General features: G+C 37.4%; 1 protein-coding gene across 3 annotated transcripts; it reads left to right on the top strand.

Annotated features, from left to right (window-relative positions):
• The first annotated feature begins 789 nt into the window (after nucleotides 1–789).
• LOC114664224 (chromobox protein homolog 3-like) lies at nucleotides 790–21,911 on the top strand. 3 transcript variants are annotated; one of them, XM_028818251.2, is made up of 5 exons: nucleotides 790–1,075; nucleotides 7,051–7,196; nucleotides 7,451–7,619; nucleotides 13,345–13,475; nucleotides 21,261–21,911. In XM_028818251.2, exons 2-5 carry the CDS (start codon nucleotides 7,057–7,059, stop codon nucleotides 21,385–21,387), a joined length of 567 nt encoding a protein of 188 aa, XP_028674084.1. In that variant the 5' UTR covers nucleotides 790–1,075; nucleotides 7,051–7,056; the 3' UTR covers nucleotides 21,388–21,911. The 3 variants fall into 3 exon arrangements, with proteins under 3 accessions (XP_028674084.1, XP_028674083.1, XP_028674085.1); XM_028818250.2 differs by lacking the exon at nucleotides 790–1,075 and adding an exon at nucleotides 1,102–1,303; XM_028818252.2 differs by lacking the exon at nucleotides 790–1,075 and adding an exon at nucleotides 1,102–1,316.
• The last annotated feature ends 2,938 nt before the right edge of the window (nucleotides 21,912–24,849 follow it).

Below are 24,849 nucleotides of genomic sequence, written 5' to 3'. Positions count from 1 at the left end.
GGTGCAGTTGTAGCGCTGCTGCCTCTGCAGTGAGGAGACCAGGGTTTGCATTCTCCCTGTGTGCAGTCTGCATGTTCTCCCCATGTCTGTCTGCATTACCTCGCACAGTCCAAAGAACAGCAGTTTAGGTGAACTGGCAATTCTAAATTGGTCCTGGTGTGTCTGTGGGTTTTCGCCATGTGATGGACTGGCACCCTGTCCAGTGTTTATTCCTGCCTTGCGCTATATGCTAACTGGGATAGGCTCCAGCAGATCCCCGCGACCCTGTTCAGAACTAAGGGGGTTAGAAAATGACCGACTGACAATAAAGTGTTTCTGAACTAAAAAAGTAAACAATTTTTGACATAACTGTACAACGTACAATAAGTATTATATACAATTTAAAGGCTTGTCCCATAGGCTATTGGAGCGCACACTCTCTCCGGCGATGAAAACTCATAAGCATAGCAGACACACAAGCAACAGAAGAGCTCATTTAGCTCTGCGGGCCAGTTGTCCAACTATAGCCCTAACACAATGGGTTTAATGTCCGCTACAACGGCATTTGTTGAGAAACAAGTTTACCTATGTCTGCACCAGCAGCATTTACATACGCTCGATTCAGAATACGTAGCTTGCATATATACATTTAAAACAACAGAGCGAACTGATTTTAAATAGAAACGCAAAAATCTGCCATTGTTGTTTTAAAACTCCTCCTTGACCTTTAACCTATAAAAGGACTTCCTTCCTTCCGTCCTTAGCATGTCGCCATTTTTAATTACCTCAGTTAAAGCAGCAATAGAAAAGCGCATGCATTACAGCTTGAAATACATATTTCTGTTTTCGTTAATAGTTGTGTTGTTTAAAAATCGATCTTTGCTATTTACTTGTGTTACCGAGTTGTCTGTTTTAGTGTCGTAGGAGGCTTCTGTGTGGTACACCGTGGTATTCATCGCGCGTCGTGCGTCTGTTTACTAAGCGGCTCACATTACTCTTCCGCATGCCTACGCCAAAGCAAATGACGTAACGCAACCGGTGTTTGTGACTCAAGGGTCCGCCGTCCCACGCGCTCTGCTTGTCGACCGAACGTACGGTAATTATCTATTGTGCAAACTTGCTGACCAAGAAGGGTGTGAAGGGGTTGATAGTTACACGGGATTTAAAACGTTTATTTATTTTTAAAGAATTAACTATATATCTTTAAAGGTTAAACTTCGATTCCCGCGTCTGGTGTTTTATTTAGGATCAGGGTTAATTGTAACTGCTGCATCCGTTAGCACAACCATCCTAATAAAAAGAAAACTGATAAATGAGTGAAATTGTAAGTCTGTGGTGTAAGTATTCCGGTCATAGCGAAACACTCGGGGAATCGTGTTTTAAAAGCACGCTGCTATTTTAACTGACTTCAGAATAAAACCGATGAATAGAATTAAAATTTTTAAAAATGTAAATGTTTATTTTGTCTTTGCTGCGAATTGACAAGAATATAAAGTATACAGTTTGAATCGAGGTCTGGAGATATGAAATCCTTTATAACAACATTGGTTTTCTCCGGAGGCTTACTACTTCTATACAGCATTATGTTTAAATCCAGGGTATTCAGTTTTTGCGCTTGAAAATTGAAATTTTCTGCTTCTGCTAGGTGGGCTACACGCCTCCTTAAAAGTGCACATTCTAGTTAGGCTGACATATTTAAACTTTTATTTTTACTGAGTTTGGAGAAGAATTTGGGATGAAACGCCGAAATATTTGAAATGTTGTTCTCCTAAGTTCCCTATTTAAAGCGACGCTTTCTCAATAAGAGTAATGTACTCTCTTTGCAATGGTTTTATTCGTGTTTGTTTAATACAAATAATTAATGCTGGGTTTTATGCAGGATTTTATAAAACGTGAAAAAACCTGAGTATCATGGCTCATTGTTTAGTATCGTTCTATCGCGGGTTCACGAAACTGTGATCTCACCCAGACCCAGTCACTCGTTTTGGTGTTTACACGTCTTCTCACGTCTAACAAAATTTTCATCCCACGTTCCCAAATGAGTGTTTGCTGTTTGACCCGATGTCAACGATTTGTTTTTGAGCGTGCCTACAGGCACAGTAGCACTCCGTAATGTGTTGATTCCTGCCTTTTTCCGTGGGTTGTGGCACCCCATAACAATAATTAATTAATTAATTGATGGATGAATGTACTTTACTAAAAACGTGACACGCCTACTGTACTTGGAGTGTGAAAAACATGAAAGAACAAAATAATGTAAATTTTTGGTTTCTGTGACTAATTCTAATGCAGTTTTGACAGAAAAAGCACAATTTTTTAGTGTGCTATTTATTTGTTCCATTCATTTAGAAATTTGTTTTTATGTTTATGTAAGAAGTATGTTCTTTTACTGTTTTTAAAGCATTTTAGCATAACTGAGTGTATCAACTTCAGGTAATGTGAAACTCTGACCGCACTGTTATTTATGTAATTGCTTAAAGCATGCATCTAGTGGTTTATAATTTAACACATTATCAACCCATTCATTTTCTGAACCTACTTAATCCATATGACAGATGTGGGTAGCCACGGCCCATGGTGACATCATCATGTGCAAGCCAGGAGCCAACTTTGGAAGGGGCACCCATGCGCCATCATCATTCCCTCATTCTGCAGAGTTTTTTTTTTTTTTTTTTAACCGATTTAGACAGTTGTATATTTATTGTCTTGAGTTAAAAGCGTGTGCTGTCAGGAATGTCTTACAAGTAGTGTTTCCCCCCTTACACAATTTATTGTACATTATGATCATCTACCAGCAGTTTTCGAAAGGTTGCAATAATGCTGTCATCCACTTTTGGAAGAAGGCTGAGGGAGCCATGTGATGTTAAACCAAAAAAAGGCTTATAAAGGTTAAGGCAACAATGATTAATTAACACTTTCAGATTTAAGAGGTGTTATAGAACATACTTATAGAAGAAGAGGGATATATATTAATGTCAGCCGTTCTAAGAAATGCATAATTTAAGCAGGAAAAGGTCCCGACTTAAGTTTCATTTTTTTTATATGAAGTGCTCTACCTGTTAAAAGCTTGGCAGGCTAAAACTAAATAGACTTTTAATACACTGCTCACAAAGAAGTAATTAATTCTTTTCTGCACTTTAGTCCATTTGATTTGTAGTAGATCAAGAAGTATTCACTTTATCTATTGATTTTGTTGTGTTTCATTGTCTTTTTCTGTAATTTCTACCAAAGCAGAGTTTATCTTTGGTCAGGTATAGAGCACATTTGTATAAAAATAATTTGTTTGGGGTATAATGTTTGTCATGCTTAGTCAAAAATAATTTTCCTAAAGCTGCTAATCTTATTGTACTGGATTTATGTTGCTTTGACAGTCAGCCTGACTGGCAAGCGTGAAAAGTGGGCTATTTTGGTTTGTATAAAGAATGTGATTCTTCTGAACCTGTCTTTCCAAAGAAATGTCAGTGGCTCATAGTATAGTTGCAGCAAAACCTGTAGGCTCAATATATTTGGGGATAATTGTATAATGTGCCTGAGAAATCTGTGGTGGCTCTGAGGCTAAGGGTCTGTGCTGGTATCCAGAAGATTGCTGGTTCAAATCCTCGTCACTGCCAAAAGAGATCCTACTGTGCTGGGCCCTTGAGCAAGACCCTTAACCTGCAGTTGCTCCAGGGGCGCTGTACAATGTCTGACCCCAAGGGGTATGCAAAAACTAACAAATTCCTAATACAAGAAATTGTATAAGGCGAAATAAAGAACAAAAATAAAATCTAATATATTCATACCTTTTTCATAGTCAGTTATTCATGGTCAGGGGTCACAGAGTGCCTGCAGCATGTGGCCCAAGGTACAACCACCAACTAATGTGGATCAGGACACCACGCTTTTCATGATGCATGAATAGGATTTTAAATTTGGAAATCACTGACTAGATGACAAAGTATACATGAAAGGTGGAGTGCATCCTTGATGGGTTTATTTAGAGTATCCTACACAAATTCTCCCAAGAAATTTCTAGTCGTCATTGCTATTTATTGTAACTTGCATCTTTATTTCCTACTCTGTAAACTCAATTGGAATGCACAATGTAATTAGCAAAAATATAAAATTTAATCAGTGTTACAAATTTGTGTATTTTAACTGGTTTTATTTATTTCCATCCATATTGTTTCAGAACAAACTAAAACCACTTTCATAATGCCACTGGTATTAAATGAGGTCCATAGTAAATTGTCAACTTTTAATTACTGTTTACAGCTACAATGAAAATTCACCCATAATTTGTTAAATATTTTGTAGGTAAAATGCACTAATCCCTTATACTAACATCTGCAATGAAGAGGGGACAGGTCCTGTGCTGGTACTTTCAGTCAGAACCAAATCCTGTATGGGGTTTTAGTCCATTTAAAGGCACATTCGCACATCACGTCAAGTTTTGAATCTGACTTGTGAAATGTAATGTTTAGTTAACACATGCATACTGTAGTTGGGGTTGTGTAAGAGTGGCACTGTAGTTATTTGCTATCTATTCAGAGTGGGTTACTGCTTTGTGGTCAGTGTTCCCAGGATAAGAAATAGTAAATCATTAGTTTTACACCTTCTGAAAATAGAAAAAAATATGTAATGAGCAAGGCCATAAACCCTGAAATCTTTATTTAGTTATATAATATGCCCAAACTTTACAAAAAGCGTTTTTCAGTTTTAGACTTTTTATGACTTTTGTTAAATATAAAGTTACACCAAGTTATGAATCATCATGTTTGGGTTTAATGATGACAAATCATACAATTTCTCCAAATTTAGAATCACTGGTGTATGGAAGATGCTACCAAAATAAAATCTTGTTCTCTTAACTCACAATGGATAAACACCTCCTTAATATTAATGAACAAGGAAGCCTAATTTAGGAAGCAACAGTGCTCCTTTTACATTTTATATTCAAATGTCCATACACTTTCAAACTCAATAAATTTAGTTATCAGACCATGGATACTCAGGGTTCATCCCAGCAACATCAGCCACAAGGATGAGAGGAAAAAGGGAGTGTTGTTAAAAAAAAAAAAAGTACTTGGGGAGTGATGTGCTGGGATTTAAACACTCTGGATTAACCACAATGCCACTGTATTGCACTTATTTTATATTCAACTCCAAGAAAAATAGAACATGATACCATTAATTAGAATGTAGGTAAGGGGATCTTCAAGAATTACTAATATTTTGAATATACTAAATGGTTTAATTTGGGATTGTGTTTTAGTTTCTATATTCTTTTTTATTGTGTTAAATTACTACTGTTGTTTTTAATGCTCACCATTAGACATAAATCATTGCAAATTGTCTTCTGCATACAGTAAATCAGTAATTTTCCTGCAGCCTAGTGGACAGTTCTTTAACAAATGACTAAATTCTCAAGTTAACAATATGAAAGCAACATCTGAACTGTTTGGTTAGAGGTAAAAGGTTTCAAATCTATAACCTGACACAATATTCTGTGCTCTTTAAAGCACTTGCGCATTGCAGGGACCATCCTCAGACTGGATGCCAGTCTATCACAGTTCACACTTGCACATGTTAAATGGGGCTGATTTAGGATTACCAGTTAATTTTACATATGCCACTTTTTGGATGTGAGAGAAAATGTGTTGAATAACCCACATAGACATTGGACCTGTGAGGCAGCAGCACTAAGTTTTATGTCATTCTGCCTCTAAATCTATTCAAAAGAGAATATGTCTAAAAGAAAAAAAAAAATATTTTAGCACATTTGGCATTTTAACACTGCAGGCTAATGATAAAATCAATCCCATGTCCTTCCTGGTTTTTTAGTGCAGCTGTGAGATATTGTTTGCAGTGGTTTTGCTCTATGTACCACCTAGCCAAACAAACAAAATATGTGACTGTGGTTTTAAAAACTATGTTAGTCAATCCCATGTCCTTCCTGGTTTTTTAGTGCAGCTGTGAGATATTGTTTGCAGTGGTTTTGCTCTATGTACCACCTAGCCAAACAAACAAAATATGTGACTGTGGTTTTAAAAACTATGTTAGTGAACAGAGTTATTGATAATATAGAAAAGCACATGGAGCAAAGAAAATGCCATACTTGTATTGTTCATGGAAAACATATGAAAGATGAAGTCTCACTAAGAAAAAGTATGTTCAATTCATGTGTAAAGGTAATAACATGGCATCAAGTGAAAAAATGTGAATACCTGATACAAAGTACTTACCACTAGGCAGATCCTTAAAAAGTTGATGAATTGAGAAATATAGTTATGTTAGTGAATCATATGTCTGTCATTTTGCTAATGGCATGCTACACTATAATCTCAAAATTTGTGCATAAAAAATTCAGTTATTTCAAATACTCCACATTATTTATTATATCTATATACACTACATTCACAAATCTTAATCCATTTAGGGGCCATGGAGGGCCAGAGACCTATCTCGTTAGCATTGGCCATAATGTAGTAATCAGCCCTTGACAGGGAATCATTCTATCAAATGTCCTTCTTTTACACCAATCCAGTTTAGAATTGTCAAATAACCTGATACTCTAATCTTGACTGTGTGGGAGAGAACCCACACAAACATGAAGAGAACATGCAAACCCCACACAGACTACAACCACATGATTTGAAACCAGGATCTATGAGGAGCAGCACTAAGCACTGCATTATGCTCATAATTAATGTGTAAAAGTTTAAAAGCAAAGCAGTTAAGTTTTCTTATGCAGATCTTTATCATTCTCATTGGTACCATAATCTTTTGTACTTTTTGCATCAAAGGATAAATAAAGCATGTTTTATATTGTATAAAGCATAAACAGTCTTTATGCATAAATGTAACATAAATCTAGATACATTTTATGCATGTGTTTACTACTATAAATTTTTTTTAATCTGTAACACATGTTGCTTTACTTGGACATTCTGCAAAAATGTACAAAGCCTCCACTATGTAGAAAATGATTTTTCACAGTATGAAATTAACATCTTTTCTAAATTTAAACCCAGTTTTAAATATTTTATTTATTGTTTACCATAATGCTTATTCTGTTTTTTTTTTTTGCAGGACACAATGAGGAAGAAGCAGAATGTTCGAAACAGAAAAACAGAAGAAGCAACTGTAGTACAAGAATTTGTTGTTGAGAAAATTATTGACAGACGTGTTGTGGATGGAAAAGTAGAATACTTTTTGAAATGGAAGGGTTTTACAGAGTAGGTGTAAATTTCAAACATTTTCCATTAGCAATTCTGTGTAGATACTCTGATACTTTCAATTTGTACTTAGTTGTAAGCATTGTTCCAAGTGTGAATTTAAATTTGCTTATGATTTTTATGTGCAGTACCATAACAAAATCTTGTTGGGTGTTACAGCTGTTGATGTGTCATGTATGTAGAATGATGTTCTTATACACAATTGTTCAGTAGATGTCTACTTTGTGTGAACATATTTTATCCATTTTGTCTAGTGCTGATAACACCTGGGAGCCAGAGGAAAACTTGGACTGTCCAGAGTTAATTGAAGAATTTCTTAATACTCCATACTTGATAGAGGAAAAAGAAGATGCAACAACTCCTCCGGAGTCTACAGTAGTACCTGATGCAGAATCAGGGAACTTAGATCTAGATGAGGAACAGGTATTTTTCATCAAAGGGAAAAGCAATAGGAGCTTGAAAAAGAGAACCATGCACAAAGTCTTGTTCCCTTTTAGCTTTTGTAGTGGTTTTTATTTTTATACTATACTTTTATTCGTCTTCTGCTGCCTTTATATGGAATTTTCTCACAAAAGATATATGTTTACAAGCGAATTGCAGTATTGCAGAAAAGTGAAAATTGAACGTTTGGTAGGCTATTGATTATACTTTTTTCTTACAATATAGGCTGCTTACATTTTTTCTCATTATTTATAGTCAGTTTGGAGTTTCACTTCTTGCCAGTAAACATTGCTATATAAATCGCTTGCTTGCTGAATTGAGACATACAGACAGTGGAGAGAGTAGTTCCTGGAACATGGCATTTAATTTTTGAGAAGGATTGAGACCTGACCATTGAGAACAAACCATATCCATAGGCTTCCCCCAGTTCTGTCCTATTGCCATACTTGGGCCCTTGAAGAGCAATGAGGATCAGTCTTCCATTGTGAATGTGTGGCTACTGTGTTCTTTCTTACTTTTTTGGATTCTTGTATAGTAGACAGGTATTGCTGACCACATTTTGACTGTGATACTGTATAGATAATGTATGAACCTTGTAATTGCTGATAGACTTCTCAAACTTTGACCGTATAGTGCTATACGAGTAAGATACGTGCCTGAGTCACATTGTAGATAAATAGTGACAGCTTGCTTTTAGACATTTCATAGCTAGTGGTCTTCCTTATCTATCTGAGGTTTGATATGTTAATTTGACAGTGGTGTAAGGTGCTGTTTCTTAACTGGTGAAATCATGACCACTGCAGCCTTTATCATAACAGGATTGCGTGTTGAACACTGTTAAAATATGTTGCTTCTTTCTTGTTTGTTTAAAGAGCTATTCTGTTGCCTCCCTTGTTGTATAGGTTTTTTTTTCTTTCTCCCTAAACTTAAAACTTCATGAGAGAATAGATACAACAGCCTAGTAATTGCTAAGCAGTTGTCTTTCTGCCAAGCAGAAAAGAGACTCTCTGGTATTTAACAAGACAAGAAATGTCACCACTTGGCAGCAGGCTGGATGTCAGAGCTAATTACCTGATGGAACTGAAATTCTAAGTTTGCTTGGCCCCCATTTACAACATCAGCATGAAGGTTCGAGTATATGGACACTTTATTCAGTACCCTAATGGCTCTGGAAGCTGATCAAGACTGCATTATTAGTAACAGAGCAACCTGTGTAAAAATGCAGTTAATAATACTGGCCAGCTTGTCTGCTTAATCCCTCTCCATTGGGGTAATCACATTTTCACCTTTCCCAATAGTTTCATGGAACAGGTTGCAGCCTTCTTTCTGTTGGTGTAAACATCCTAAGCTCTGCTGGGACAGCATAGTGAGTTTGCTGGTGATGTGTTTGTGTATGCAGTTTAAAATGCATATAACATTAAGTGTACTTTTGCTGTTTTGTCTGACTTGTCTTTCTTTTCAGTATTTTGTTATTGTGCACTGGAGCTGATTACTAAACAGTGAATTTATATTGTGTACTTATATTTTATTTATATTGTTTACTTAAGGATAGCTTCATGTATAAGAGTGGGTGGGATAACATCATTAACAGCGGTGTCAAAAGTGGTCCTAAGTGATATTAGTAAACTTTAAGGGTTTCTTTACACCTCTTTATAGACCAAATACAATAGATTTTTATTTAATTACTGCCAAAGACTAGTGTATTTCAAACAAAAGTAGAAGTATTTATTGTGGCAATTTAAACCAACAAAACTGACAAGATGCAGGCTTAGTATATTTTGCACCTTCACAGGCGCCACAGCTATTGAACAGGAAAAGCTGCTTACCTATGAATATAAAATGGAAAACAGTCATTCCTTCCAAGTCAGCAGAGGACCCTGAATGCATAAAACTAAATCAAATATACAATTAAAAAACTAGCGAGTTTAAAGTGAATCATCAGAGAGCAATAATTACAGTGATTGAAACAACTTATTATTTAATAAGTAAAGTTATTTCATAAGTAAAGCAAAGATTTGCAGTTTTGGATCTTTGTTAGACAAACTGATTAGAATTACACTAGTAGGTGACATTATCAGTGACTGTCTTACAGGTATATTAGTGTCTCATAGTGCACTTAAGTTAGCAAAAGCAGTTTGTATGTGCCCAATGAATAAGCTCACAGAGCTATATGCAGTACAAATGTTTTAACAACTCCCAGCAAGGTTGTTCCTGTAGATAGTGTGCATACACAAAGAACAAAGGTCCATAAACCATAAGTGAAACAATACATTAAACTGTTGTATCAAAACTATTATATATACTGGAAATATCATCCATTTTACAGAAAACATATTGTTTTCAGATGTGCTGTAAATTCATATGATAAAGTGATAAGTTCAAAGTTGGTCACAGATCTAAGGTCAAAGCTCATGAGACAGTAAAGATGTAAATGAAGACATAAATAGTATGTCAGTTTATAATACTGACATTAAAGCAGCACACTAAGATAATCAATATGAAGCTTAAGTCATCTGCACACATCACAGTGGTGCAGTCTCGCATCAAAGGAAGCTTTGAATTTAGTAGGGTAGAATGAGAGAGTAAATAGTCCAGAGCAGATGAAGGTTTAGGAGCGCAGGAATAGAAAATTTCACTCTGCATTATTAATATATAAATATACAGTACGAAGGTAAATTAACAAGTAAAGGCAATTTGAAAATTTATGTGGTAACTGTAACGGATAGAAGCTGACATACTACAACACGAAGACTTACGGGTAGTTCAAACCCACACAGTGCAGTTCTCTGCTGTTAGTCAAATTGAAGCCAAGGTCAAATAAACATGGATGATCAACTGCAGAATTGGCCTATTGTTGTACAATGCTCCATAGAGATTTCTTTTTGCAGAGGGAGTGAACACCCACAGTGACATTCACAATAGTATCTGCTCTTTTTTAGATCAATTAATATACCTCTACACTTGACTACAAACAGAAAACTAAAAACATAAATACATTTAAATAAATACATGGAAAAAACACTTGCTAGTGTATAACACGTGCCCATGTCTGTGCTGTAAAGAAGAGGAAGCATTTAAGCTGGTGGCAATCAAGCATGTTTCCCCTACAAAGTCACAACAGTTTGTTGCCAAATGAAGAAATATGTGACCCTCATAAAATATGGTCTTGTAGTGGTGTTTTTTTTTTAACAAAGGGCACAATCTTGATAAAAGGTGATAAAATGGTTACACCAAATATGGTGCATAGTACTTGATTGAGGGTAACCCTAATTAGATGAAAAGATGCTAAAGTTTCTGATCTAATAGGGATAAATACACTATAATTCAGATATCAAAACTGAAAGGTACTTGGTTGTTCCTGTTTGGTATGTTGCCACAATGACCCTCTCCAGGAGAAATTGAGTAAAAAACATGAATAATTAAACTCTGATATATGCTTGTATCCTACAGTATTACACATCAGAAAAATATGAACTAACCAGAATCTCAAATGCTTAATTTTGTAGTGAAACAGGTTATGAAAAATAAAGATTTTAGTTTTATTATTATGTTTGTGGTTTCCCTTTTTGATTAGAAGCTCAACTTCTGCAAAATTTATCTCTAACGTCTGCTTTAGTTAGAGATGTACAGTAGCTATTAGTTTGTTTTAACCACTTTTTCAGTTAGAGCTTTATTTTTTCAGGAAACTTTTAAGCGAAAAATCACAAAATTAAGGAGATATGTATTTGCATTGAAATTGGAATTGGAGATAATATACAACTATATTGGGATTTTCTTAGTTTACATCAAATTCTCTTGCTGATATTTTAAGATCCTTACACCAGAGGTATTGAACATATCAGAGTTCCACATTGGTGTATAAAAATTATTTTGTTATTCCATCCACCCATAAATATTGTGATCTGGAGCCTATTGCAGTGACAGGACACATTACAGGAATCTGTGTATGGCACAGACCCTCATGTTCACTTATATAGACATCAAACATCCTATCATTAATATGCATTTCCTTCGGATAATGAAAAGAAAACTGAAGTACAAAGTAAAAAGTCCACATTGGACAGTGACTAGGCCAAGACTAAAATTCATTCTCCTGGAGCAATCGCACTGTTCAGTTTTGAATTTCCATATTTACTTTTGAAAACACCAAAGCAAATTTTCATTCAGCAATGAACATATACTTAATACATACCTAACTTTAGAATCATCCTCTTCTAAATTGTATCAACAAAAATATGTAACTATTATTAATTTAATCAGTCTTGTGCATTAAAACAAATTTCACAACATTGATATGAAAGTAGGTTGGCTCTACTGTATTAATTCCTTTCCGAATTTTAAACATTTCTATGATATTACATTTGAATCTCTGTTTGCTTAAACTAAAAAAAGGTTCAGTACCTTTAGTCTCTCCTCATAGCTTATACCTCTCAGTCCTGGTATCAGTGTAGTTGTTCACTTGTGGACTTTCTGTAGTGCTGCTGTCTTTTTGTAATATGAAGACTAAAACTGAACACAGTACTCTACTTAATCCAGTTCAGTGTCACAGGTAGCCAGAAACTATCCTGGAAATATCCAGCACAAGGCACAGAGTGCTAGTCCTTTACTGGCCACATTCAGGTACATCTCCTACATATGAACAGTTTCCTCATTGTCACTCAAGTTAGCCTACTAACTGCATTGAAATCACCTTGTTTCTGATGTACATACAGCATATCATCCGCATAGACCAAAACAGCAAAAAAAAAAAAAAAGGAAATTAGGTGAAACTATCCCACTTTAGACTAAATGTCACCAGCGAAAAATTTGCTCAAACAGTGCCCCTCTAGATTCTGCCTCCTCACTTGTAACTACTGGATGTGAAAAATGTAGTACTGTATTCAAGGTGCTGATATCAGTTTCAGCCAGTGGAGCTAAAGAAAGATTCTTCCTCCCCAATAAGAAATCAGCCTTCTAACTAGAAAGGCATCTTCTTTTCACAATGGTTTCTCTTCACCTAAGCAGTGCTATACTTGCTTCTCCCTACCTTGGTAAATCCCAAATGAATCCTCAAAAGTCACTAGGCTCTTTTCATTTAGGCTTGCTTACACTCATCCCTCCCTGACTGAACTAATGCTGGAGAAACCCCCAAATGTCACTTGTGAGAAATTTGTTCAGTTGGCTGCCCTTTCAGTTGCATATCCTCTTACTCAGTCAAGCTAGCAGGGAAATGCCCCCTCTATAGTGAACAATCTGGTTTTTAACTGTGAAGCCATTTTTTTTCTTAGTGCTGGCTCTTTCCATTTCAGGTTAATTTAGACTTGGTAATATTGTCTCTGCAAAATGCCCTTGACCTCTTAGTGTTTTTTTTTCTTTCCAAAACTTTCCTGTTCTAAAAGTCTGGTGGTACTTTAGTAGAAAAAGTGCAACTGGTATGAGGGTGAATACAATAGGGCATGCCCAATCACCTGTTAGATGGCATTTTCATAGTTACTGTGCATTTTCATTTACAATAGGCAAACTTGGCACCTTATGTAAGTCATACCAAGTATGAGTTGCTTTGTTACTTCAAAAATATTTTTCTGCAATAAGGAAATAATAAATGCCTGAAAAAATGAAGTATAGTGTAAGCTAATAACAGTGGCATAACCAAACATACAGTATAATCTTCTTTCAATAACTAATAATTTACAGCAAATTAAGTGATACTTTTTTGCAACACCAACAGGTATCTGAACTTCAGGAGACTGAAGAGCAATATGAGGAAGAAAAACCAAGAGGTTTTGCTTGTGGCTTTCAACCAGAGCGTATTATTGGATCAACTGATAAAAAAGGGGAGTTAATGTTTTTAATTAAATGGTAAGAACTTTAAACCACTTTGTATTAAATATGATGACTAGCTGTGTTACCAGCTTCACCCAGGAAAAAAATATTTTCTTTTTTTCTACAATATCACCAAATTTCAGTCAAGTCCATCAAGGCATTTTTGAGATTTTGGGGTATGTAGTTTTTCTGTTGTGTGAGGGTTCTTGGTATATCAAAATGTCATTTCTTAGTAGATGTATGCTCCCCTAGATGTACCATCTTCCCAAATTAAAGCATTTTAGCTAAACAGGATATAGTGTTTTGTTGACAAGTGAGTAATTTAGTCAGCTTTGCATTATGTACACTGCTGTTAAAAATATTGGGGTCATCCAGAAATGTTCGTGTTTTTGATAGAAATTGATACCTTTTATTATCAAAATACCATTTAAAATTTTAACTAAAGCATTGATGGTGTTTATAATGGATGTTATTGCTTCAAAAGACTGGGAATGCCAGTGCCTTACAACCTAGATGAACAGAATAACACACACATACAGTATATATATATATGTACAGTTAGGTCCATAAATATTTGGACAGAGACAACTTTTTTCTAATTTTGGTTCTGTACATTACCACAATGAATTTTAAATGAAACAACTCCGATGCAGTTGAAGTGCAGACTTTCAGCTTTAATTCAGTGGGGTGAACAAAACGATTGCATAAAAATGTGAGGCAACTAAAGCATTTTTTTAACACAATCCCTTCATTTCAGGGGCTCAAAAGTAATTGGACAATTGACTCAAAGGCTATTTCATGGGCAGGTGTGGGCAAGTCCATCATTATGTCATTATCAATTAAGCAGATAATAATAATAATAATTCCTTGCATTTATATAGCGCTTTTCTCACTACTCAAAGCGCTCAGCAATTGCAGGTTAAGGGCCTTGCTGAAAGGCCCAACAGAGCAGAGTCCCTATTGGCATTTACGGGATTCGAACCGGCAACCTTCCGATTGCCAGTGCAGATCCCTAGCCTCAGAGCCACCACTCCGCCAGATAAAAGGCTTGGAGTTCATTTGAGATGTGCTTGCATGTGGAAGATTTTGCTGTGAACAAACAACATGCGGTCAAAGGAGCTCTCCGTGCAGGTGAAAGAAGCCATCCTTAAGCTGCGAAAACAGAAAAAACCCATCCGAGAAATTGCTACAATATTATGAGTGGCAGAATCTACAGTTTGGTACATCCTGAGAAAGAAAGCAAGCACTGGTGAACTCAGCAACGCAAAAAGACCTTGACGTCCACGGAAGACAACAGTGGTGGATGATCGCAGAATCATTTCCATGATGAAGAGAAACCCTTTCACAACAGCCAACCAAGTGAACAACACTCTCCAGGGGGTAGGCGTATCGATATCCAAGTCTACCATAAAGAGAAGACTACATGAAAGTAAATACAGAGGGTGCACTGCAAGGTGCAAGCCACTCATAAGCCTCAAGAATAGAAAGGCTAGATTGGACTCAAAGAACATCTAAAAAAGCCAGCACAGTTCTGGAAAAACATTCTATGGACAGATGAAACCAAGATCAACCTCTACCAGAATGATGGCAAGAAAAAAGTATGGAGAAGGCGTGGAACAGCTTATTACTAGGGGGCTCCGCCCCCTGTTCGCTTCGCTCGCCAACCCCTGGTGTTGTGAATTTACAAAGAGCGTGATGTATGAATGAGATATAGCATAGTGTGAAGGTGTAGATGACGCATATAGGAAGCAAATAAAGTTGTCCATGTCCAAAAACGGGGTCAGAGAGGTAGATGCTAACTTTGTCTATGGTTTGTCCTTGTGATTTGTTGATGGTCATGGTCAAGGCAGGTCTAATGGGGAACTGTCGCCGTTTAAGTGTAAAAGGTAATTCCAGGTCAGAAGTTGTAAGGTAATTGTAGGAATTAGAACAGTATTGTTAGCATGTGATTCTGTAAGAAGTTTTGCTATTGTACTTCTTACAGAATCACATGCTAACAATACTGTTCTAATTCCTACAATTACCTTACAACTTCTGACCTGGAATTACCTTTTATACTTAAACGGCGACAGTTCCCCATTAGACCTGCCTTGACCATGACCATCAACAAATCACAAGGACAAACCATAGACAAAGTTAGCATCTACCTCTCTGACCCCGTTTTTGGACATGGACAACTTTTTTAAGGCTAAGATTGTGTTGTGGTAATCCGGCTGGGTTAATAGTGTTCAAATATTCTAAGGGGAAATTAAGATGGTCATTGTCGTCATCAGAGTCAACTTTGTCAGAGCTTAGAAAGAGCTGTGCCACTCTAGGAAGTAATGAAATGACCTGGTTATTAATGTGATCAACATTAATATTTTTTGGACAGAATATAGTTCGTTGTGTTAAAAGGGGTATTTGGTGTAATGAGATTGTTGTTCCAAATATCTCCGTAACTCTTTTGAAAGCAATGCCAATTGTCTGCGTATTTTAAGGTGGACTGAAGAATAGCCGAGCGCATGACATGTGAAACAATAGCTAAGCACTGTGTAAAATCTCCTCCTAATAAAAGTACCTTTCCTCCAAAGGGAATATTATTAATCATCAACGTTTGTAGAAGTTTATCAATGGTGTTGAGTGAGTGAGTGGATGCCATTAGATGCAAAAGCAAATGAACTATTGTAGGATGTAATGCAGTTCATAAAGTTTTTACTTTCAGGTACTTCGTCAGTTAGAAGCTTCTGTAGATATGCAGGATATGAATGTAAAGGAGGCAGTCAAATTTGACCCTTTTGACAATAACGTGTAAATTCATTACTTGTATTGCCAGTTGTTTCTTCAGGGAAGTTAAGTGAATGACAATGATTGCAAATGACATTCATTAATCCCAATGAATTTTCATGAATAGTGGACTCATTATTGAACGCGTTGTCAGCTAACTGGCGCAATCGTTTAGCAGGTGTCTGTCGTTGATGTCCTTGACGTGTATGTTTTGTCTGTGCCGTTTGAGAGGCGCGTCGTTGTATGTGCAGGAATTGGGACGTGCTATTCTGGAGCCGTAATCGATTTGCCTGTGCTGTGTGAGAAGCCCGTTGCAGTTTACGGCGGTCATTGTTTGTATTGAGCCTTGCCCGTTTTTGTATGTCGGTTAGTCGACCGACATGTATTGTTTTTTTTCATGCGGGTTCGTGTGTTTGGTCCTGTCACTCGAGCCGTATCGTTTTGTACCCGTGAGCGTGAATTCATGACTTGTTTGTTCTTCAGCGTTATAAATATGGATAAGTAATAAGGAGGATCGCACTCACTGTTAATATGGAGCCTTTTCTGTGGTTGAACGGTTAATAGTGCATCAGTGTAATGAGATCGACCTATGCTGCATAATTTGAATGTCTTCAGATGACGTATATTTAATACGGACGGTTCGTTTAGTAATGGTGCTTTGTGTCTCATTTCTTATTTATGTTAGTGTGGTCGTGGGTCCGAATCCTGCTTTTTGTGTATGTTTCGTGTGCTATGTCCGTAGTCTGTCCCGTTTTGTGTCCAATGGGTTTGTGTGGCGCTCGCGTCTGACTTTTTTTTTTTTTTTTGTGCTAGGGGGCGTTGCCTCATTTGTGTGCCGTGGGTCTCAATTTTCTTCTTTGTGTGTGTTCCGTTTCGCGTCTGACTCCTTTTTTCTGTGTGCTATGGGCGCCTCATTTCTTATTTTACGTTGCTTTGCATCCAGTTTCCGTTGCTTGGAAGGGGGGTTTTGTGGGGGCGCTTGCGCAGTACGTCTTTTGCGGCTACGGCCCATGGCCGGATGTCCCTGCGTCCATCCGGTTTACCATTCTCGGTTAGTAATATGGATCCAAAGCATACCACATCATCTGTAAAACACGGTGGAGGCAGTGTGATGGCTTGGGCGTGCATGGCTGCCAGTGGCACTGGGACACTAGTGTTTATTGATGATGTGACACAGGACAGAAGCAGCCAAATGAATTATGAGGTGTTCAGAGACATACTGTCTGCTGAAATCCAGCTAAATGCAGTCAAATTGATTGGGTGGCATTTCATGATACAGATGGACAATGACCCAAAACATACAGCCAAAGTAACCCAGGAGTTTATTAAAGCAAAGAAGTGGAAAATTCTTGAATGGCCAAGTCAGTCACCTGATCTTAACCCAATTGAGCATGCATTTCACTTGTTGAAGACTAAACTTCGGACAGAAAGACCCACAAACAAACAGCAACTGAAAGTTGCTGCAGTAAAGGCCTAGCAGAGCATTAAAAAGGAGGAAACCCAGCATCTGGTGATGTCCATGAGTTCAAGACTTCAGGCTGTCATTGCCAGCAAAGGGTTTTCAACCAAGTATTAGAAATGAACATTTTATTTCCAGTTATTTAATTTGTCCAATTACTTTTGAGTCCCTGAAATGAAGGGACTGTGTTAAAAAAATGCTTTAGTTGCCTCACATTTTTATGCAATCGTTTTGTTCACCCCACTGATTTAAAGCTGAAAGTTTGCACTTCAGCTGCATCTGAGTTGTTTCATTTAAAATTCATTGTGGTAATGTACAGAACCAAAATTAGATTAAAGTTGTCTCTGTCCAAATATTTATGGACCTAAGTGTGTGTGTGTGGATATATATATATATACTAGCCGACCCGCGGCGTAACATACGCCGCATAATTATGTATTGATGGGTGAACACTTGCTGAACAACACAGTTGTCCAAATGGGGTGGGTTTGTGGATACCAGTGTGAGTGAATAAAAAGATGGACCTCTGGAGAGAGCAACATACAATTGTCTGTGACTGAAAGCTGGTCTGTGACGATGGAGGCCACGCTGGTGAAAGAAAGACAGTGGGTAAAATGAATGACAACGTAACAGCACGTTCTGGAAATTATTGTTACGTTGTAGCCGGCGAGTGCTGCGCGTCTCACAGTTGTACCATGGCTTACTCACATGTCAGTGAAGTGATCCCTATTTATGCTTTAAAGAGCCTGGATACTTATGTGTCCTCCTTTAATAACCATTGCTCCGTGTATATTGCCTTACTCTTTGGATTGCCACAAAGCAACCTGCGAGATTGGAGAAAGGCTGAGAAGAGATAGTGAGAGGAAATGACAGCGTCGTGAAAACGAGACGGACTGTGAACGGAGAGAAGCAGAAATGCTCCTACACCACCACATAATTACTATTCGGACAGTGATTCCGAGTAGGCCGTTCCTATCGAATCAATGTCCAAGGGTTTTGTTTTGTAATTTTGTTTCCCTTATAAAAAATCATAATGCTGTGCGACGAAGGGCCCACTTCACGACTGGCAGCCGCGTTTAAACAGGGAGCCCTTTACAGACAACTTTAACACGCGCAACGTAGTTGGGCACACATGGCTAGTATATATATATTTTATATATATATATATATATAAATATATATATACAGTAATCCCTCGCTATATCGCGCTTCGCCTTTCGCGGCTTCACTCTATCGCGGATTTTATATGTAAGCATATTTAAATATATATCGTGGATTTCTGCGGACAATGGGTCTTTTAATTCCTGGTACATGCTTCCTCAGTTGGTTTGCCCAGTTGATTTCATACAAGGGACGCTACTGGCAGATGGCTGAGAAGCTACCCAACTTACTTCTCTCTCTCTCTCTCTCTCTCTCTCTCTTGCGCTGACTTTCTCTGATCCTGACGTAGGGGGATTGAGCAGGGGGGCTGTTCGCACACCTAGACCATACGGACGCTCGTCTAAAAATGCTGAAAGATTATCTTCACGTTGCTACCTTCTGTGCAGCTGCTTCAAGCGACATGCTGCACGGTGCTTCGCATACTTAAAAGCTCGAAGGGCACGTCTTGATTTTTGTTTGTTTTTCTCTGTCTCTATCTCTCTCTTTCTCTGCTCCTGACGGAGGGGGTGTGAGCTGCTGCCTTCAACAGCTTTGTACCGGCGGCGGTGCTTCGCATACTTAAAAGCCAAACAGCCCTATTGATTTGTTTGCTTTTATCTCTCTTTCTGACAGTCTGTGCTCCTGACGCGCACTCCTTTGAAGAGGAAGATATGTTTGCATTCTTTTAATTGTGAGACAGAACTGTCATCTCTGTCTTGTCATGGAGCACAGTTTAAACTTTTGAAAAAAAGACAAATGTTTGTTTGCAGTGTTTGAATAACATTCCTGTCTCCCTACAACCTCCTGTGTTTCTGCGCAAATCTGTCACCCAAGCATGACAATATAAAAATAACCATATAAACATATGGTTTCTACTTCGCGGATTTTCTTATTTCATGGGTGGCTCTGGAACGCAACCCCCGCGATGGAGGAGGGATTACTGTATATATATATATATATATATATATGTGTGTGTGTGTGTGTGTGTGTGTGTATGTTGCATTAAAGTATACAATGTGTTGAAGGAAAGACCTTTATAATGGTTAACTTGTTTTCACTAAGTTTTATCCAGTTATATTTTAAACAGCTTTACACAATATACTTATTAGAAGGCCCATATGTTTAAATTGAGTGGTATGGTGACACAATGATTAGAGCCACAGCCAGTTTCTGTGTCTTAGGTCAAATCCTGTTCCTTGTGGTCAAGGTGGAGTTTGCCTGATCTCTCCTTGTCTGCTATGGTACGTCTGCCTGTCACACGATTACTTGTAAACTACCTTCATCTTGATCTTAATTGAAAGCTCACGACTTGATACATTCAAGAAATAAAAAAAAATGTGGGTAGTGGCATCCACAGCAAAGTGACACTTGCTCATGGGTTTATTATGCAAAAGTGATTGCTTAACCAAGTGACATGGCAATAGGAAAAACGAGAGCAGCAACATCTGTTGTCAAAGAAATCACAGAGCCCAATCACTTGACAAAGAACACCATAATAGGAAGAAGAAGAGCAGCAATATGTGCTGAATGTCAAGTGCAGGATACAGAATGCAAGAACGACAAAGACTTAGAAATGCATGCCAGCAATTGAGAAGATTAGGTTATCGGGTTCTGGAGATTCAACAAATGTTACGTAGTGGCAGCCTCAGCAAATTGACCTGTGGTAATGTGTTTACCTGCTATAACAGCAGAAAGAATAAGAAGAGCACTGACCTCTACTGAGCATCAAGTAAATCACAGAAGGTGATTAAGTGAAGAAGAGCAACAAATAATGTCAAGATGCTAAACCACATTGAAAAGCAAGGAGTAATCCTGACTATATAGAGCAATTGAGAAGCACACAAACAATAAGGTTAATACAGTAGACATGTAGGGCAAAGTGCATGATACAGAATGCAGGAACGGCCCAGAGACAGAAATGGGTAGTGACAATTGAGTACATCATCAAGTAGTCTAAACTTCTAACCATATAAAGCAATGCTTTTACATCCTTACATCAATGTTTCTTTGAAGACCACTGTTTACCAAAGTTAACAGCTAACATCAGCAATGTGATAATTGTTCGCTCTAATTTTTAATGTTGATAACAAAAGAATGTGTGGCTAAAATAGAAAAGTTCAGCTTGCTTAGATGTGCCACCAGAAGTAAGAAAATTCGTTTTGAGTTCAAGAGGAACTGAAAGAAGTAACTATCAAGTGTAAGTTCTTGTGTTTGTATACAACAGCCAGTTAGTTTACTGTTGTTTATACCCAGTCTTTTGTACTAACTACTTACAAAACATGAGAAGTATCAACAGCTTCTTATATTTAACTTGGTTTTTATTTTGCTTTTATTTTAGGACCGGTGGTGACGGTACTTTTTGTGGGGGGGTTATGGGGGTGGTGTGTTTGGTTTGGGAACATGTTTCATTAGTATTACATGTATATGCAAGTAATTCACTGTTTATTTTTTGTTCCTAGGAAAGACTCTGAAGAGGTAGATTTAGTGCCAGCTAGAGAAGCAAGCATGAAGTGCCCTGAAGTTGTTATTGCTTTTTATGAGGAAAAACTCACATGGCATTCATGTTCAGAAGAGGATCTACCATAACAAAACCTGTATATTTGTCCATGCTGCTCACCTCAGAAGAGAATGTGACTTAAACTAAACAAGCTTATTGCACGCCTGTTATTTTTTTTCTAACTTGATGCAGCATAACATCTTGGATTAAAAATTTAAATATTAAACAATAATTTATTCATTTAGGATGAATTAAATACACTACAAGTCACTGAGTTATTTGTTGGTTCGTTCTTGGTTTGTTTTTGCATGTAACAACTTTTGTTAATGATAACAGTATATTTTTTTGGTCCTTGAAAAAAGTTTGTGTCACTTATGGTTGTTTTTATATTGCTTTAAATATACTGTATATCTTGACATATCTTGATAGAACATGCTTATCTGTGTTTCTATCTTCCAATTTAAGGTACTTTCCTTGCCTCACACTCAACACAGATCTGATGTAATTGCAAATTTGTTTTTTAATTCAGTTTGCATTACTTCTGTGAGCAATATTGTATTGATTATGTGCCCTGTGCATTTTTTTTATTAAATTTGAGTCTGAAATTTTTTAATTTCTTGCTTCTGTAATTATTGTTGAAAAAAAAAATGTAAACATTATAATAATTTTACGTTTCACCACAGTCCTGTTTTCCTAATGATGGTTATAGTGGCAACATTCCAAACTAGGCAGGCCAGGCTTCCCTATATTTTCTGCTCTTCCTGTGGAATTTGATAGCTTCTTCTGAAGAATTTTTTCTGGCCAGTCGAAAGACAATCCCTCCACCATATCCTAGATCTTCTTCAAGTTTCCCATGCCTGGAATTTTTACACTGAGAGACATACAAGAGGTATTGTAACTACATATCCAAGTCATTTCTAGTGGCTTCTTTCAATTTAGAGAAGCAATGATACTAGTCTAAAATACTTCATGATTGCTGATCCCAACACCTCTGCGCAGGAAACGTGTTTTGGACAATTGCACTTGAGTTCTCATTTATTCTGTCATTACCCAGGGTTTTTGATCATACGTAAGCATGCCACTGTAGACAGACCAAGTTGCTACTTTAACACCACACCTAACACAACATCCATAAAACTGCTGACAGTGCACTGATTTTTTGAGTGAATCTTAATGGTCAAGACACCAAGGTATGGCTACTCAGCCCTAACCTGCAGTGAGTGAGCCACTCTTCTCTGGGAGATAATGACCTCCAATTTGGAGATTCTAATTCTCTTAACACTCAAAAGCAAGTTATTCTGATGCTTAATGAATGTCAGTCTGATAAGGCCAAGAGAGCATCTTAATTTGCAAGCAGGAGAGGTGCAAAGATTAGCTTCCCAAACACACGTTTACATATTTTGTAAAAGAAAATCAAGAAAAACAGAAGACAGTCTGCACCCTGTCAACTATCCTAAGGTCTCTATCAGCTATGCACATCTGGATACATCACTACCTCCCCACCATTCATGTTAGAAAACTGCTCAAGCTCTGTGATGTTGCATGGGGATTGTGAATGAGCTGCCTTTTCAAGCCCACACACAAATTCTCAGTTAGATTGAGATGTGGACTCTGAGGTGGTCACTCCAGGACATTAATTTTGTTTTTAAGCCATTCCTGTGTAGCTTTGGCTTTATGCTTTTGATCATTGCCATAAAAACAAATCCACCAAAATGCAGGTTTTCCCCTGGAATTTCCCTGTATTTTACTGCATTCGTTTCATTCTCTCAAGCTTTCCAGGGCCTGCTTCAGAGAAGCATCCACATAGTATGATGCTACCAATACTATGCTTCATGATGGGGATTGTGTATCTTTAAACATGTAGTATTTAATCATGGCCTTTAGTCTGATGGCCAAAAAGCAAAAGTTAGTCCTCATCAGGCCATAGAACCTCCTTCCAGCTGATTTCAGGGTCTCCCATGTGCCTTCTGGCAAACTTTAGCTGAGTTTTCATTTGCATTTTTCTAAGAATGACTTCTCTTTGTCCCTCTCCCATAAAGCTGTGACTGATGGAACACCTGGGCTACAATTATTGTTTGCACAGTCTTTCCAGTTTAACCCCTGTAGCTTGTAACTCCTTTATATAAGTCTCTTGGTGGTCTTCCCACTAGTCTTCTTGCTATACTCTTTCCATTTCTTAATGATTGATTTAACCTAACTCCAAGGGATTTTCAGTGACTTAGATATTTTCTTGTCTCCAACCCCTGACTTGTGCTTTTCAATCACCTTTTTATAGAGTTGCATGAAGTGGTGGGTTGGTGGTGGTGGTCATCATGTACAGTAGGTTAGGCCCCCCGTCTTCCAGGTACATTAAGGGATATTTCTAAACCCAATTAGCTACAACAATGATGATTTAGGGTTGTCATATTAAAGGGGGTCAATACTTAATGTGATTAATGACTTGTGTTTTATATTTGTAATTAATTTAGTCCACTTTGCAGAGGTCTGTTTTCACTTTGACATTAAAGAGTCTTTTTTTTCAGTTGATCATTGTCAAAAAAAGGCAAATTAAATCCACTGTGATTGAATACTGTATAACAAATAAAACAAAATCTCCAAGTGGGTAATTTCCTTTTGTAGGCACTGTAGCACACAGTAGCAGCCCTGGGACTCCATTTTTTTGGAGAACCTTCAACAGGATTAACAAATGCTCAGAACCCCTCAAAGATGGTCCCTTGCACATCTGGAACTCTTTGAATCTAAGGTTTAACCATCAGAGATGGGACTCCTGGGACTTTAAGTCATGTAGTGTGATGTCCCCAGCAACTCAGTGCAACCAATCTGTGACTCATTGGACTGAGCTGGACAGTCTCAGGTTTTATGGGTGGGCCTGTGTGTGTGTGAGAGATGACAATCAATGAGTGCTCACCCAGAAGTACAATGCATACAGTGTAGGCATGAAAGATAAGAAGGGATGTTTAAGGCCATGTAAAATGGAGACAGGTTTGTTTATCTGATGTCTCTTGTTTGTCATACCACAACAGAAAAGAAAAGGAAAATTACAGGGCCAAGACTGTGGCTGAGCTTGATATACCTGGAAAGCTTTTGTACACCATGTCCTATCAGAATGTGGCGAGCTCACGATGCTTTGGAAATTTGAAATTGTGATGGAAAGTTGTAACAGAGTTGTATAATTTATCATCCACTGCGATTTGTTAGTCATCTAATCTGACATTTTTAGGTAACAAGGTCAACAGAAGCAGTTGTGACAAGATGTCACGTGTCTCTGGCTTAAGTTATCCATGGATCTTTATTAGCTGGAGATAAGATTTCCAAATGGGGTTACCTCTGGCAAACTGATTTTAAAGAAAAAAAAACTTAAATTCACATGTTTTCATGCATAAGTGTCAGATATAATAGGCGTTTATTGTAATAAACACTGGACAACAGCAAACGTATCAAAAACATCCATTAAAAAATTTCACACTACTAATGTTACATTATCAACATGTTAAATCGACCCGTCATTTGCTAACAACATCCCTAACACATGTAATTTTGCTAAAATATTG

Source organism: Erpetoichthys calabaricus, chromosome 13 (genome assembly GCF_900747795.2).
Source record: "Erpetoichthys calabaricus chromosome 13, fErpCal1.3, whole genome shotgun sequence".
Classification (NCBI taxonomy): domain Eukaryota; kingdom Metazoa; phylum Chordata; class Cladistia; order Polypteriformes; family Polypteridae; genus Erpetoichthys; species Erpetoichthys calabaricus.
The sequence above is the reverse complement of the archived record's forward strand: the minus strand, read 5'-3'. Positions and strand labels throughout refer to the sequence as shown.